Source organism: Scomber scombrus, chromosome 4 (assembly GCF_963691925.1).
Source record: "Scomber scombrus chromosome 4, fScoSco1.1, whole genome shotgun sequence".
Classification (NCBI taxonomy): Eukaryota; Metazoa; Chordata; class Actinopteri; order Scombriformes; family Scombridae; genus Scomber; species Scomber scombrus.
In genome coordinates, this window is record NC_084973.1 from 33,461,439 (window position 1) to 33,477,193 (window position 15,755).

General features: G+C 42.8%; 2 protein-coding genes and 1 pseudogene across 2 annotated transcripts in view; 1 reads left to right on the forward strand and 2 right to left on the reverse strand.

Annotated features, from left to right (window-relative positions):
* The window catches only part of LOC133979436 (uncharacterized), a 1,726,912-nt gene that overhangs the window by 1,082,984 nt on the left and 628,173 nt on the right, over positions 1-15,755 (reverse strand). The window lies entirely within an intron of this gene.
* On the forward strand, positions 5,288-12,346 carry LOC133978622 (WD repeat-containing protein 5-like). Its single transcript, XM_062416911.1, has 13 exons — positions 5,288-5,598; positions 6,100-6,208; positions 6,363-6,436; positions 6,536-6,625; positions 7,087-7,176; positions 8,962-9,045; positions 9,133-9,188; positions 9,315-9,361; positions 9,704-9,779; positions 9,983-10,016; positions 10,144-10,218; positions 10,856-10,943; positions 11,838-12,346. Exons 1-13 carry the CDS (start codon positions 5,533-5,535, stop codon positions 11,936-11,938), a joined length of 990 nt encoding a protein of 329 aa, XP_062272895.1. The 5' UTR covers positions 5,288-5,532; the 3' UTR covers positions 11,939-12,346.
* LOC133978750 (inactive phospholipid phosphatase 7-like) overlaps positions 13,201-15,755 on the reverse strand; it is a 4,879-nt pseudogene continuing 2,324 nt past the window's right edge.

Here is a 15,755-nt window from a genome sequence, read left to right on the forward strand (position 1 = left end):
CACCTCCATGCCAGCGACTCTGCCTGCACTGTGGCCTCCTAATGCTAGTCTTAATTAACCAGAAACAAGAAATAAAAAACGTAACTAAAATTTTGGCAAAAGACATTTATTTGTCAAAATTCAACCAACTCTCCATCATTTAGCTGTACTGGGGACATGTTTCATGTTGTAGGTGTTTGTCGCAGATTTTGATGCCTTGACGACAGAGGCAGGGGGCTCCCACTTAAAACAGTGTGGCTCAAGGCTCTCCATCTTCACAGTCATGATGGACGATAGAGTTCCCTCAAGAGCCAAACTGTTTCAGGTTTTAGTTTTGTTGAGTCCAACCACAGAGAAAACTCGTTCTGCGTCAGCATTTGAATGTGGAAGAACCAAGACCAACTTGGCAATATGAGAGAGCCTGCCAAATCTGCTCATACCGGTCACCTTTGAAAAATGTACATCGGAAGCCTAATTACTCTCAAGTATTATTGTGTATTAAGTTGATTATATCAATGGGTATTCCCATGAGTACAGAATGATTTTTACCTTATTCTTCATTGATGCCATGTTCCCCCAAAAGCTCTCAAAGTCAAACAAATAAGATAAGACTTATCTCCACATGAAAAAAGAAAAGAAAATATGTTAGCGGCGTTAGTTAAGGCTAATGCTAACATCGAGACTTGATAAGGAGACTCCGTTTAAATCTGCAGTGTGAAACGTTTGTCTTCATCTTATTAACAATATAAGTACATAACACTGTGTTGATTTATCACAAAGCTAACAGAATAGGACTGTGCAATATATCCATAATATATCAATATCACCAGTAGTCATCCCTACAGTATTCTCTATATTAATAGAGGTATTTGATCAAAATTAGATTTTATCCATATTGTCCAGCCTAGAACAGAACATCATATGAACGTAATGTTATAAACTTATGAACACTTCATGCAAACTAAACCTCTTTGATCGGTGAAGGAGTGTGTCATCCTTCAGTAGTCTCTGCCTCTCCACAACAACTCTTCTCTCTCTGCCCAATTCAAAGAACCCAGTGGAGCTTCGAACCCTTTGGGGTTTGCGGCGGATCATGATGTCGAAGAGCCTGTCACTTATCTAAAAGCAAAGAATCATCATCATAAACCAAATGTTCCCATGAGTCATTAAACAGATTGCCAGTAAATGTTACATTTAAAAAAAAAGGTTTGCATTAGGGCTGCACGATAAATGCTTAACAACAAAAAACCCAATCTCAGTATATGTAGGCGTTCTCATTTCTAGATGACTACGGGAGCTTTGTAATCTCTTGACTGTCAGTCCCTGTAGATTTAGTAACCAGACGCAGCACGTGGTGAAGTACAAGCCGGAACGCCAGAGTCCGATTTATTTATTTTGATTGAGCTGGAGTCCCTGACATCAGTGGCAAATAAAAGCACCCTGAGCAAGCTGCTGTTCCCCCCCCCCCCCCCCCCCCCCCCACCACCACCACCACAGCACTTTAACTGGACAAAGGAGTATTCAAGCTCAATAGACAGGTTGAGGAGGTCCTTTGTCCCCAGGGCCATCCAGCTTTATAACTGTAGGAGAGGGATGACTGACTTTTTCTTCTTTTTTTTCTTTTTTGGACTGACTGACTGTACGACCTGACTTAATATGGGCTACTGAATGCCTTAATTTCCTTCAGGATTAATAAAGTATTTATCTATCTATCTATTTATCTAATAGCCACGGCATCCAACATGAGACATACATAGTAGTTATAGTTATATACTTAGTGTACAATATCATTCCTTCATTACATATCTTTGTCACAAGTGGCAAAAAAATATATTTATATATTCTTTATGTATAGAATTATCGGTTGGTGTATCGATATCAGAATATTTTTACTCCTTATCATCAGCCCTAAAAACTCAGCATCCATCGGGTCCTAATGGAAACTCTGGTTATTCACTGCTGTGCTCTGCATGTGTGGCTTTTCACAATAAGAGCGTGTGAGCTGCAGACAGTCTGCGGAGAGAGTTCGGCGTGTTCAGTCTGTGTCTCATCATGTCGTCCTCTCAGCTGCTTCTCCTCTGTTTCACCGCTCTGTCCGTCACCTGTCCGCCAGGTAAGACCCTCATCTGTCCGCCAGGTAAGACCCTCACCTGTCCGCCAGGTAAGACCCTCACCTGTCCGCCAGGTAAGACCCTCACCTGTCCGCCAGGTAAGACCCCTGAGACATGACGATGTGTCCAGATACGTCTTAATGCTGCAGATTCACTTATTTTAACTTGTTACTTAAACAGTTTGACGTGTGTGATGTTTGTTTCAGGCAGTTAAAAGACATTTATAAGTCTGCTCTTATCTGAATGTGACTGATCGGTAACGTTATTGATCACAGCCGTACAGAGAAGGACACAGTTTAATGTTTTTAAGCTGTTTCTTCTGTATTTCTGTGTTCTCCGTCTAAATGTTAATGTGATTCAGTGTTAGCACAGACGGCTAACAGCTGCAGGCTAACACAGTGCTGACCTTTGAGTGGAGTACAGTAAAGGTCACTGTGTGCTTCATATTATAATTATTATTATTATTATGGTTTATTTAATAGGGACAGATACAGTATACATAGAAAGGATAAAACACCAGTCTGATGCAGGTATCAGTGGTTGTAGTGTCTATGGAAGGGCTTTTGTGAAAGTAAGAGATTCAAATATTTATTTATTTAAGTAAAAAAGGAAGTAAACCAAGTATATCTGTATAATAAATACAATAAAGCACAGAATAAAAAAAGATAAGCAGAGTAAAACATGGTAAACATTCTTTTCTTCATTTCTTAAGGACCTGTCAAATTATAATGTGTTTTTTACACTTAGCTCCACTATTCTGTTGTCACATACAGAGCATCCGGAAAGTATTCAGAACCCTTCACTTTATGTTACAGCCATAGACTGTATATAAGAAATGGACGTAACATCCGTGACGTCACCCATTGGTTTGTGGATTGCTGCTCGGAGGCCAATAGTATCGGATCTGAGCAGCGCCATCTTGAACATTTCGGGTGCATGCTGGGAAAAATAAAAACAGGGATTCTACTTATATGGGCATCAGGAGGAGCATGAGGCGCCCTCCTGAACCTGTGAACCAATCAACCTGTCAATCACCACGTAGCCACGCCCTAATGCATACCCTGCTTTATCGTCACATATAAAATCAGGGAGGCCAAAATGTCCCAAATGAACATCATACTGCATTGAAGAAGGCTTTAAACTAGCGATTGAGACCATAAACACATTTTGAAAACGTTTACTGAGGTTAGAAATCAAGTGAGAAGTTGGTGAATTCTCCATTGACTTGTATAGAGACAGAAGTCCTTTTGACACCAAAACGGTCGCCCCCTGGTGGCCTTTTGATAGAATGCAGTTTTAAGTTACTTCCGCGTTGGCCTCATTTCAGAGGACCAGAACTCCCCGCCTGGTTACAGCCTTATTCCAAAATGGATTAAATTCCTTTTTTTCTCATCATCAATCTACACACAATACCCAATAATGACAAAGCGAAAAAGTTTTTTTTAGGAGACGCTAACCTGTCAAAATGTGTGTGTGTGTGTGTGTGTGTCAGGAGGCTGTCTGCAGTGCTTTGGTTGTAATGTAGGTGGGGGGCGGGGCTACGTGGAGCTTGGCTGCAGCAAGCCGGAGATCATCAACTGCACCGGGACAGAGAGAGGATTCAAACTACGATACTGCATCACTACATCCAGCTGTTAGTATGCTTCATCTTCATCATCACCATCATCATCACCATTACCACCATCATCACTACATCCAGCTGTTACTATGCTTCATCATCTTCATCACCACCATCATCATCACTATCACCACCATCATCCTCACCACCACCATTACCACCATCACCATTACCACCATCACCACCATCACCATTACCACCATCACCACCATTACCACCATCACCACCATTACCACCATCATCATCACCACTACCACCACCATTACCACTACCACCATCATCATCACCACCATCACCACCATTACCGCCATTACCACCACCACCACTATTACCACCATTACCACCATCACCACCATTACCACCATCACCACCATTACCACCATCATCATCACCACTACCACCACCATTACCACTACCACCATCATCATCACCACCATCACCACCATTACCGCCATTACCACCACCACCACTATTACCACCATTACCACCATCACCACCATTACCACCATCACCACCATTACCACCATCATCATCACCACTACCACCACCATTACCACCATCACCACCATTACCACCATCATCATCACCACTACCACCACCATCACCACTACCACCACCATTACCGCCATTACCACCATCACCACTACCATTACCGCCATTACCACCATCACCACCACCGTCATCGTCATCACGTCCAGCTGTTAGTATGCTTCATCGTCTTCATCCCCCCCCCCCCCCCACATCTCTCTCCAGACCCTCTGGACCTGGTCCTGTCTCGGGGTTGTGGGACGTCTCGTCACTGTCATCAGGTGGAGCTTCCAGGTGTGTCGGTGGCCTGCTGTGATTGGCCGCTGTGTAACGGCGGGTGGCGATGGGCGGGGTCAGTAACTGCTGTCATCATCATCAGCTGCTGGTGTCATCTTTTATCTCTTATTTATTTATTTTATTTGATTTGAGAATATTTATGTGACATTTCCTCCTGACACACACATTAGAAACACACACTGCTGCTATCATCTGTCTTATAACACGTTTTTCTGCTATTGTTTTTACTTTTATCTCCATTAATAATTTTTTTTCATGTAAGAATATTTGAGACATTTCATCTGTAATTTTTCATCACCCATGCAGCATATTTTCATTGTTTATATCATTTTTCACATTTAAAATTTTAACATATATTGTACTGTAAACGTTGTCATGTTTAAATATGTTAAAATAAATTAATGATGTTTTTGTCCACAGTGTTTGAAGTTTGAGTCCTTGCTGTCTGTGACTCGGGTATAAAGACTAACTAAGACTAAAACTACTTCATCACTTGTTAAACTCACTTAAACTAAACTGAAATAAAAGAGCAAACTGAAAAAACTAAATAGAAACTTTTCATTAGTTTTATTTTTAAACTACAATAACAAAGCAAAGAACAATAAAGTTTTAATTTACAGTTTGAAGTTATTAACAAAGCTTTGAGTTTGGAACGCGTTATTATTTTTGACCTTCGTTTCTCTCCCTATGAATCTAAAACTTTCTGGTACGCATGCGCAGTAGGAACTAATAGTTTCGCAGCTAAAAGCTAGCAGGTTCGGTCCGTGTCGGTAACGGTCCGGTCCGTCACCTCCAGACCCGGTGCAGGTCGGTAACACGGCGCCGGTTCTGCCCTTTAATCTGACCGGGGAAGCTGTGCTGACTGCCCGCAGAGGCGACAGGGTTAGCTCGCTGTTAGCATCAGCGGCTAGCAGCAGAGAACCAAAACAAACCCGGAGCTAACGGAGGCTAGGCTAACTGAAGCTAACCGAAGCTAACGGAGGCTAAAGCTAACCCAACATGGCGACAGAGGAGAAGAAGCCAGAGACAGAAAACATCAAACAGTCTTCTTCCTCCAGCAGCAAGGTGAGACAGACTGTCATCACACACACTAGATACACACACACACACACACTAGATACAAACACACACACACCCATTAGAAACAAACAATTTATAACACACATTAAAAACAGACACACATTATAGACAGGTATAGACAGACATCAGAAACACACACACACACATTAAAAACAACACACATCAGAAACAGATACACACTAGAAACACACACACACACATTAGAAACACACACACACACATTAAAAACAACACACATCAGAAACACACATACACACATTAAAAACAACACACATTAGAAACACACACACATCAGCCAGAGGAGCTGAAATTAAACCAGATGTTACATCACAGGTTAATTACAGAGTGTAACCTTAAAGATATGAGTCAACTCAGCCTTACTGTGTGTGTGTGTGTGTGTGTGTGTGTGTGTGTGTGTGTGTGTGTGTGTGTGTGTGTGTGTGTGTGTGTGTGTGTGTGTGTGTGTGTGTGTGTGTGTGTTTCCAGTCTAACCCGGCCAAACCAAACTACACAGTGAAGTTCACGTTAGCCGGACACACGAAGGCCGTCTCCTCCGTCAAGTTCAGCCCCAACGGAGAGTGGCTGGCCAGCTCCTGTAAGACACACACAGACACACACACACACACTAATATACACATTTATACTCACACTAATACACACACAGACACTAATACATACACACACACACACACACTGACATCTGAGTACTGATGTGATGTTGTGGTAACCATGGTAACGTCTCTGTGCAGCTGCCGATAAGCTGATTAAGATTTGGGGAGCGTTCGACGGCAAGTTTGAGAAATCCATCGTTGGACACAAACTGGTGAGTTCTGCACCTCCTGAACCCGAGACTGGTTCCAGTTCTGATTCTGATACTGGTACTGGTGTGTTCCTGTGTGTGTGTGTGTGTGTGTGTGTGTAGGGGATCTCGGACGTCTCCTGGTCTTCGGACTCCAACCTGCTGGTTTCTGCTTCTGACGACAAAACACTGAAGATCTGGGACAACAACTCTGTAAGAAACACACAGACACACACACACACACACACACACACACACACATTAGAAACACACAGAATATATATGTGTGTATATATAAAGTCATTAAATTTGCTCTTAACAATGTTCAGATATCCTGATTGTTAGTAGATCAGTTGATTGGTGGTTTTAGACTTCCTGTCCAAAGGTTTTAAACATTGTCTCTTTTTAGTTATAACATGTCAGGAGATGTTTTATAAACTGCAGAGAGACAGGAAGCTCCATATATGGTCATAATGTGTCTGCAGGTTTTAACCAATCAGCTGTTTGAAGATCAGCTGATTAAATGAAAACCTGCAGACACATTATGGGACAAAGTTAATTTAAATGTTACAAATATAATAAATGTGTCCTAAATTTAAAGTTGATTTCATTGTGTGTGTGTGTGTGTGTGTGTGTGTGTGTGTGTGTGTGTGTGTGTGTGTGTGTCTCTTCAGGGAAAGTGTCTGAAGACTCTCAAAGGTCACAGTAACTACGTCTTCTGCTGTAACTTCAACCCTCAGTCCAACCTGGTGGTGTCAGGATCGGTACGCTGCTCTACACCTTCACCATCCTACACCATCCTAGACCCTCACCATCCTACACCATCCTAGACCTTCACCATCCTACACCTTCACCATCCTCCACCTTCACCATCCTACACCATCCTAGACCCTCACCATCCTACACCCTCACCATCCTTCACCATCCTACACCATCCTACACCATCCTACACCTTCACCATCCTACACCTACACCATCCTTCACCATCCTACACCTTCACCATCCTACACCTTCACCATCCTAGACCTCATCATCCTACACCATCCTACACCTTCACCATCCTACACCATCCTACACCCTCACCATCCTACACCTTCACCATTCTACACCATCCCACACCATCCTACACCTTCACCATCCTACACCATCCTTCACCATCCTACACCTTCACCATCCTACATCATTCTAGACCCTCATCATCCTACACCATCCTACACCTTCACCAACCTACACCATCCTACACCTTCACCATCCTTCACCATCACCATCCTTCACCATCCTACACCATCCTAGACCCTCACCATCCTACACCTTCACCAACCTACACCATCCTACACCTTCACCATCCTTCACCATCACCATCCTTCACCATCCTACACCATCCTAGACCCTCACCATCCTACACCTTCACCATCCTAGTCCTCATCATCCTACACCTTCACCATCCTACACCTTCACCATCCTAGACCTCATCATCCTACACCTTCACCATCCTACACCTTCACCATCATACACCATCCTACAGCTTCACCATCATACACCATCCTTCACCATCCTACACCATCCTAGACCCTCACCATCCTTCACCTCATCATCCTACACCTCATCATCCTACACCTTCCTAGACCTCACCATCCTACACCTTCACCATCCTACACCTTCACCATCCTAGACCTCATCATCCTACACCATCCTAGACCTCATCATCCTACACCTTCACCATCCTACACCATCCTACACATTCACCATCCTACACCTTCACCATCATACACCATCCTACACCTTCACCATCATACACCATCCTACAGCTTCACCATCATACACCATCCTTCACCATCCTACACCTTCACCATCCTACACCTTCATCATCCTACACCATCCTACACCTTCACCATCCTACACCTTCATCATCCTACACCCTCACCATCCTTCACCATCCTACACCTTCACCATCCTTCACCTTCACCATCCTAGACCTTCATCATCCTACACCATCCTATACCTTTACCATCCTACACCTTCACCATCCTAGACCTTCATCATCCTACGCCATCCTAGACCCCCGTCATCCTACACCTTCTCCTTCACCATCCTACACCTTCACCATCCTACACCTTCATCATCCTACACCATCCTACACCGTCCTACACCTTCACCATCCTACACCTACACCATCCTACACCATCCTACACCTACACCATCCTACACCTACACCATCCTTCACCATCCTCGACCCTCACCATCCTACACCATCCTAGACCATCCTACACCATCCTAGACCCTCATCATCCTACACCATCCTACACATTCATCATCCTACACCGTCCTACACCTTCACCATCCTACACCTTCACCATCCTACACCTTCACCATCCTACACCTTCATCATCCTTCACCATCCTACACATTCATCATCCTACACCGTCCTACACCTTCACCATCCTAGACCTTCACTATCCTTCACCTTCACCATCCTACACCTTCACCATCCTTCACCATCCTACACCTTCACCATCCTAGACCTTCACCATCTCTCTTTCTCTCTGTAGTTTGATGAGAGTGTTCGTATCTGGGATGTGAAGACGGGGAAATGTCTGAAGACTCTTCCAGCACACTCTGACCCGGTCTCTGCAGTAAGTCCTGACCTCTGACCCTCTGACCAATGAGACAGGGAGTTCTCTCCTGATGACCTTTGACCCTGTCCTGATGTTTTTTTCCAGGTTCACTTCAACAGAGACGGATCGCTCATCGTCTCCAGCAGCTACGACGGCCTCTGGTACGTTTACAGTCTTACTTTTGGTAAAAAATGGTGCAAGTGTCTATACTAAATGTACATTTTAAAACTATTTTAACATACTTTTGAGTTGCTCATCTTGCCTTGCATTTGTGTTTTCCTCTGCAGTCGTATCTGGGACACAGCGTCAGGACAGTGTTTGAAGACTCTGATAGGTCAGTAACATCTGTCTGATAGGTCAGTAACATCTGTCTGATAGGTCAGTAACATCTGTCTGTAGACTCTGATAGGTCAGTAACATCTGTCTGATAGGCCAGTAACATCTGTCTGATAGGTCAGTAACATCTGTCTGATAGGTCAGTAACATCTGTCTACAGACTCTGATAGGTCAGTAACATCTGTCTGAACTGTTTTATAGAAACTAAGAATAAAGACCTGTTTCCTCTGTAGATCTGGGATGAATAGATGTAGATCTGGGATGTATAGATGTAGATCTGGGATGTATAGATGTAGATCTGGGATGAATAGATGTGACAGTAATCTGGTTCTCTCCTCAGATGATGACAATCCTCCCGTCTCGTTCGTCAAGTTTTCTCCAAACGGCAAATACATCCTGGCTGCTACACTGGACAAGTGAGTATCACAGCTGATCAGTAGCAGTTAGCTTCATGCTGAGCTCACTAACATTTAACTACAGTCATGTTGATCATTCTTAACACTGGTTAGATAAGTCTAGTAACACTCAGCTCGTCTGAACCCGAGGTAGCAGTGAGTGTTGGTGCTGTAATAATGTGATGAATGAGTAACTACAGTTAACGCTGCGCTCTGCTCTACAGCACACTGAAGCTCTGGGACTACAGCAAAGGAAAGGTACGTCTCTGTGTTCAGTTTAAAGCTTTACTGACATGAAGCATCAAAGTGATATTAGTAATAATCTAATAATGTGTGTGTTTGTGTCTCTGCTGGTTTAAAGTCTCGTCTCTTCTTCTTGTTTCAGTGTCTGAAGACGTACACCGGACATAAGAATGAGAAGTACTGCATCTTCGCTAACTTCTCCGTCACAGGAGGGAAGGTCAGTAAAGTGTGTGAATGTGTTTCTATCATAAACTGTATATAAAATGGACGTAACATCCGTGACGTCACCCATTGGTTTGTGGACTGCTGCTCGGAGGCCAATAGTATCGGATCTGAGCAGCGCCATCTTGAACATTTCAGGTGCATGCTGGGAAAAATAAAAACAGGGATTCTACTTATATGGGCATCAGGAGGAGCATGAGGCGCCCTCCTGAACCTGTGAACCAATCAACCTGTCAATCACCACGTAGCCACGCCCTAATGCATACCCTGCTTTATCGTCACATATAAAATCAGGGAGGCCAAAATGTCCCAAATGAACATCATACTGCATTGAAGAAGGCTTTAAACTAGCGATTGAGACCATAAACACATTTTGAAAACGTTTACTGAGGTTAGAAATCAAGTGAGAAGTTGGTGAATTCTCCATTGACTTGTATAGAGACGGAAGTCCTTTTGACACCAAAACGGTCGCCCCCTGGTGGCCTTTTGATAGAATGCAGTTTTAAGTTACTTCTGCGTTGGCTTCATTTCAGAGGACCGGAACTCCCCTCCTGGTTTCTATCTGGTGTAGTGATGTTCCTCTCAGGCAGTTTAACCTTTGACCCCTGTGTTTGTGTGTTTGTGTGTTTCAGTGGATCGTGTCGGGCTCGGAGGACAGCATGGTTTACATCTGGAACCTTCAGACCAAAGAGATCGTTCAGAAGCTACAAGGACACACAGGTAAAGACACATTTACCTGCATGAGTTGAGTCGGATGTGTATTTAAATGTTATAATAATAACACACTCGGTTAATGAGGTTTAGTTTAAATTTAAGTTTAAACATTTATTAGTCACTGAGCCTCTTCCTCCTTCTCCTCCCTCCTCTTCTTCCTCCTTCTCCTCCTCCTCCTCTTCCTCCTCCTCTTCTTCCTCTTCTTCTTCTTTCTCTTCCTCCTCCTCCTCTTCTTCTTTCTCTTCTTCATCCTCCTTCTCTTCTTCCTACTCTTCCTCCTTCTCCTCTTCTTCCTCCTCCTCTTCTTCTTCTTTCTTTTCTTCTTTCTCTTCCTCCTCCTCCTCTTCTCCTTTCTCCTCCTTCTCCTCCTCCTTCTCCTCTTCTTCCTCCTCCTCTTCCTCCTCCTCTTCTTCCTCCTCTTCTTCCTCTTCCTCTTTCTCCTCTTCTTCTTCCTCCTCTTCTTCTTCTTTCTCTTCTTCTTTCTCTTCCTCCTCCTCCTCTTCTTCTTTCTCTTCTTCATCCTCCTTCTCTTCTTCCTTCTCTTCCTCCTCCTCCTCTTCTCCTTTCTCCTCCTTCTCCTCCTCCTTCTCCTCTTCTTCCTCCTCCTCTTCTTCCTCCTCTTCTTCCTCTTCCTCCTTCTCCTCTTCTTCTTCCTCCTCTTCTTCTTCTTTCTCTTCTTCTTTCTCTTCCTTCTCCTCCTCCTTCTCCTCTTCTTCCTCCTCCTCTTCCTCCTTACATTTTAACAAACCTGATGCTGCTTTTAAAACTAGTTTTTTAAAACACTTATTAGTCACTGACCTATAAACACACAGATGTACAGAAGGAGGTGAACAGGCTAAACTTAAATATAATAATAATAATAATGAGATATAAGGTTTGAACCTCTCTCTCTCTCTGCAGACGTAGTGATCTCCACCGCCTGCCATCCAACAGAAAACATCATCGCCTCGGCCGCTCTGGAGAACGACAAGACCATCAAACTGTGGAAGAGTGACTGTTAGACTGAAGGAGGAGCGAGAGACTGTCCCGGTTTCACTCTGATAATCAGCATCAGCACCGTCGACTATCAGACCTGATCCACTGTGTCCCAGACTCACTCCTAATAAAACCCATCACATGAAGTTTTGCTGCTAAAAACAAAAAATAAACAACAAAAAACATTTAAAGGACGATTTCACAGTTTTCCAGCTCAGATCTAATTAAATCTGATTAGATTTTATTAGACTTCCTCTCATGTTTTATTGACGACAGGAAGTGCTCAAGAGAGAGATTAATTTTAATTTCCTTTTTAATGATATTTTAATAGATTAGACTTTTTGTTTTTTAAATGTTCATCTTTAGTATTTTTATTAAAGCAAATTCAGCACTTCCTCTTTTACATTTAAAGAGACGTTTGTTTTATTGTTTAATAATTTTTTTTATGTGAATATTTGAATCGCTTAAATACAATCAAGAAAAAAAGAAGATATAAAAGAGGATAAATAATTAATATATATTTAAATACATTTTTAAGAGGATTTATTCTTTAAATGATATTAAACTGAACAGCAGTGAACTCGTCCTTTAATAACTTCAAAATAAAATGCAGTTAATCATCTCTGGATCATGTGTTGCTAGGAAACCGTTTGATTGTAAAATGTATTATGGGATGAAACTGGGACGGTGCGTTCACTGACTCTCTGTCCTGTTGAAACTTTGAACTCATCATCGTCATCATCACTTCTCAAACTGAATCGATCAGCTGGTGAAAATTAACGGTGAATGTGAAGAAGGAATTTTTTTTCTGTTATTTGTAAATAAAGATTTTTTGACTATGAGCCGTCTGAACGTGTTTCTGCCGCAGTGATGTCACAGGTACACTATGACATCATTACAGCTACACTATGACATCATTACAGCTACACTCACAGCTACACTATGACATCTTTACAGCTACACTATGACATCACAGCTACACTATGACATCACAGCTACACAATGACATCATTACAGCTACACTGACATCACAGCTACACTATGACATCATTACAGCTGCACTATGACATCATTACAGCTGCACTATGACATCATTACAGCTATACTATGACATCACAGCTACACTATGACTGGAAGCTACTGGGAAGTACTGGGAGCTGTGGTGTCAGAAACTTAAATGTCGGAGAGTTTAATCTTCAGTAAAAACAGAGCAGAAACTGAAGGGTGAAAACAGTTTTTATTTAATTTAAACAAATGTAGTTTAAACTTCTCTCACATCCTGTTGCTCTTACTGAACGCTGCGAGGATCAATCAGCTGATCGATCAGCTGATCACACCGGAGCTCGTCCACACAGAGCACAAACATCAGAACACTTTTATTTTTTCTCTCCTTTCATTAAGCTGCTTTTTTTCCACAATCAGAACATTTTCCCGCCAATTGTGAGAAAATGTGACCGACAGCACCTGAGCTTCAGTTCTGACACCAAAACATATTTTAAAATCTTAGTTTGATAAATATTAACCTGATATTTTAAAACCTGTTTAATATGAAATGTTGAAACACGAGCAATAAATTACTGTCTGAACTAAATGTTTAAATGTTTGATAATCAGCACTGTGGTTTATTACAGGAGCTGGATACTAAAATGTACTAAAAGATGGTGTGCATGCATAGGAAAACTACAACTCCCAGCATGCATTTCAGCCAGAAACATAGAGTGTAAACATTCAGTCACATGTGCTGCTGCTGATTTTCACTCTGAGTGTCGACACGTTTAATTAACAGCAAAGTGTTTTATGTTAATTAATTAATTAGTTTCTGCTCTGATTCACATCCAACAGCAGCTGAGCATCATGGGTATTGTAGTCTTTAGTGCAGGAGAGTTCAAACTGATCAGAAATAAAGTGCAAATGAATCAAACTGGTGTCAGAACGCTGGTTTCACTGGAGCCGGGTTGAAGCTTCTGTTTGACGCCCATGTTTTACATTTGAGCCAGTAGCTTCCAGATAAAGAGATTTGAAGGTAAACATTAAACTTAGTGAAATAAAACGACAACAGTCTGACTGAGTGCGAGTCCCCTGAGCCGTCTGACAATCACATTAAACATTAAAGCTTCTAAAAGTCTTAAAAAGCGATAATTTACAACAGGAGGTCAAACTCAAATTCATTCAAGGGCCACAAACAATTAGATCTCATGTTGGCCGGATCATTAAAAAGATAGAAGGAAGGAAAGAAGGAAGGATGAAAGAAAGGAAGGAAAGGAAAAATAAGACAGGAAGGAAGGACAGAAGGAAAAAAGGGAGGAAGGAAGGACGGAGGAAATAAGGAAGGAAGGTAGGATAGAGGGAGGAAGGAGGGAGGGAGAAAGGAAAAGAGGAAGGGAGGAAGGAAGGAATGAAGGAAGGAAAATAAGACATGAAGGAAGGAAGGAAGAAAACGAGGGAAGAAAGGAAGGAAGGAAGAAAACGAGGGAAGGAAGGAAAGAAGGAAGGGAGGAAGGAAGAAAGGAAGGACAGATGCAAGGAAGGAAGGGAGGAAGGAAGGTAAAGAGGAAGGAAGGAATGAAGGAAGGTAAAATAAGACAGGAAGGAGGACAGAAGGAAGAAAGGGAGGAAGGAAGGACGGAGGAAATAAGGAAGGAAGGTAGGATGGAGGGAGGAAGGAGGGAGGGAGAAAGGAAAAGAGGAATGGAGGAAGGAAGGAATGAAGGAAGGAAAATAAGACATGAAGGAAGGAAGGAAGAAAACGAGGGAAAGAAAGGAAAGAAGGAAGGGAGGAAGACAGAAAGGAAGGACAGATGCAAGGAAGGAAGGGAGGAAGGAAGGACAGATGCAAGGAAGGAAGGAAAAGAAGACAGGAAGGAAAGTGGGCCAGATAGGACGCCTCGGCGGACCGGTTCTGGCCCACGGGCCTCATTTTCACCCCCCTGATTTCCTTAATGACCAGCAGCCTGAATTTAGAGATTAAGACCAAAGCGACTCGTTTAAAATGATCGGCTCAGAGTTCGTAGAGAGTTTTAGTTTTGGAGCCGCTAGCTGGCTCCGTCTGGCACTTAGAGGTTTAAGACTGAAGCTTCGGGAGCTGCTCGTCGGTCGGGACGGAGAAGTCTACGAAGTCTTCGTTAAATAAAATAAACAAACCGAAGTCTCGACATGCAGAGAACGACTCCAACAGACTTCTTTATAAACGTCTACAACGGCTGAAAAGATGAAGCTAAATGTTCCAGCGGGGGCTTCGCTATGCTAACAGAATTATTATCAACCCTCCTGTTGTCCTCAAGGAAGGAAGGAAGGAAGGAAAGAAGGAAGGAAGGAAGGAAGGAAATGAGTAAGAAGAGAAGGAAGGAAAGGAGGAAGGAAGGAAGGAAAGGAGTAAGGAGAGAAGGAAGGAAAGGAGGGAGGAAGGAAAGAAGGAAGAAAGGAAAGAAGGAAGGAAGGAAGGAAGGAAGGAAGGAAATGAGTAAGGAGAGAAGGACGGAAAGGAGTAAGGAGAGAAGGAAGGAAAGGAGGAAGGAGAGAAGGAAGGAACGGAGGGAGGGAGGAAGGAAAGAAGGAAGAAAGGAAAGAAGGAAGGAAGGAAGGAAGAAAGGAAAGAAGAAGGAAGGAATGAAGGAATGAGGAAGGAAGGAAGGAAGGAAAGGAGTAAGTAGAGAAGGAAGGAAAGGACGAAGGAGAGAAGGAAGGAAAGGAGGAAGGAAGTGAGGAAAGAAGTATGGAAGGAGGGGAAGAACAAAGAAAAAATTAAAGAAAGAGGGAGGAAGGAAGGAAGGAAGGAAGGAAGGAAGGAAGGAAGGAAGGAACAGTGAAAAGAGACAGGGTCAGTTTGACCCTGCCGACCGACAG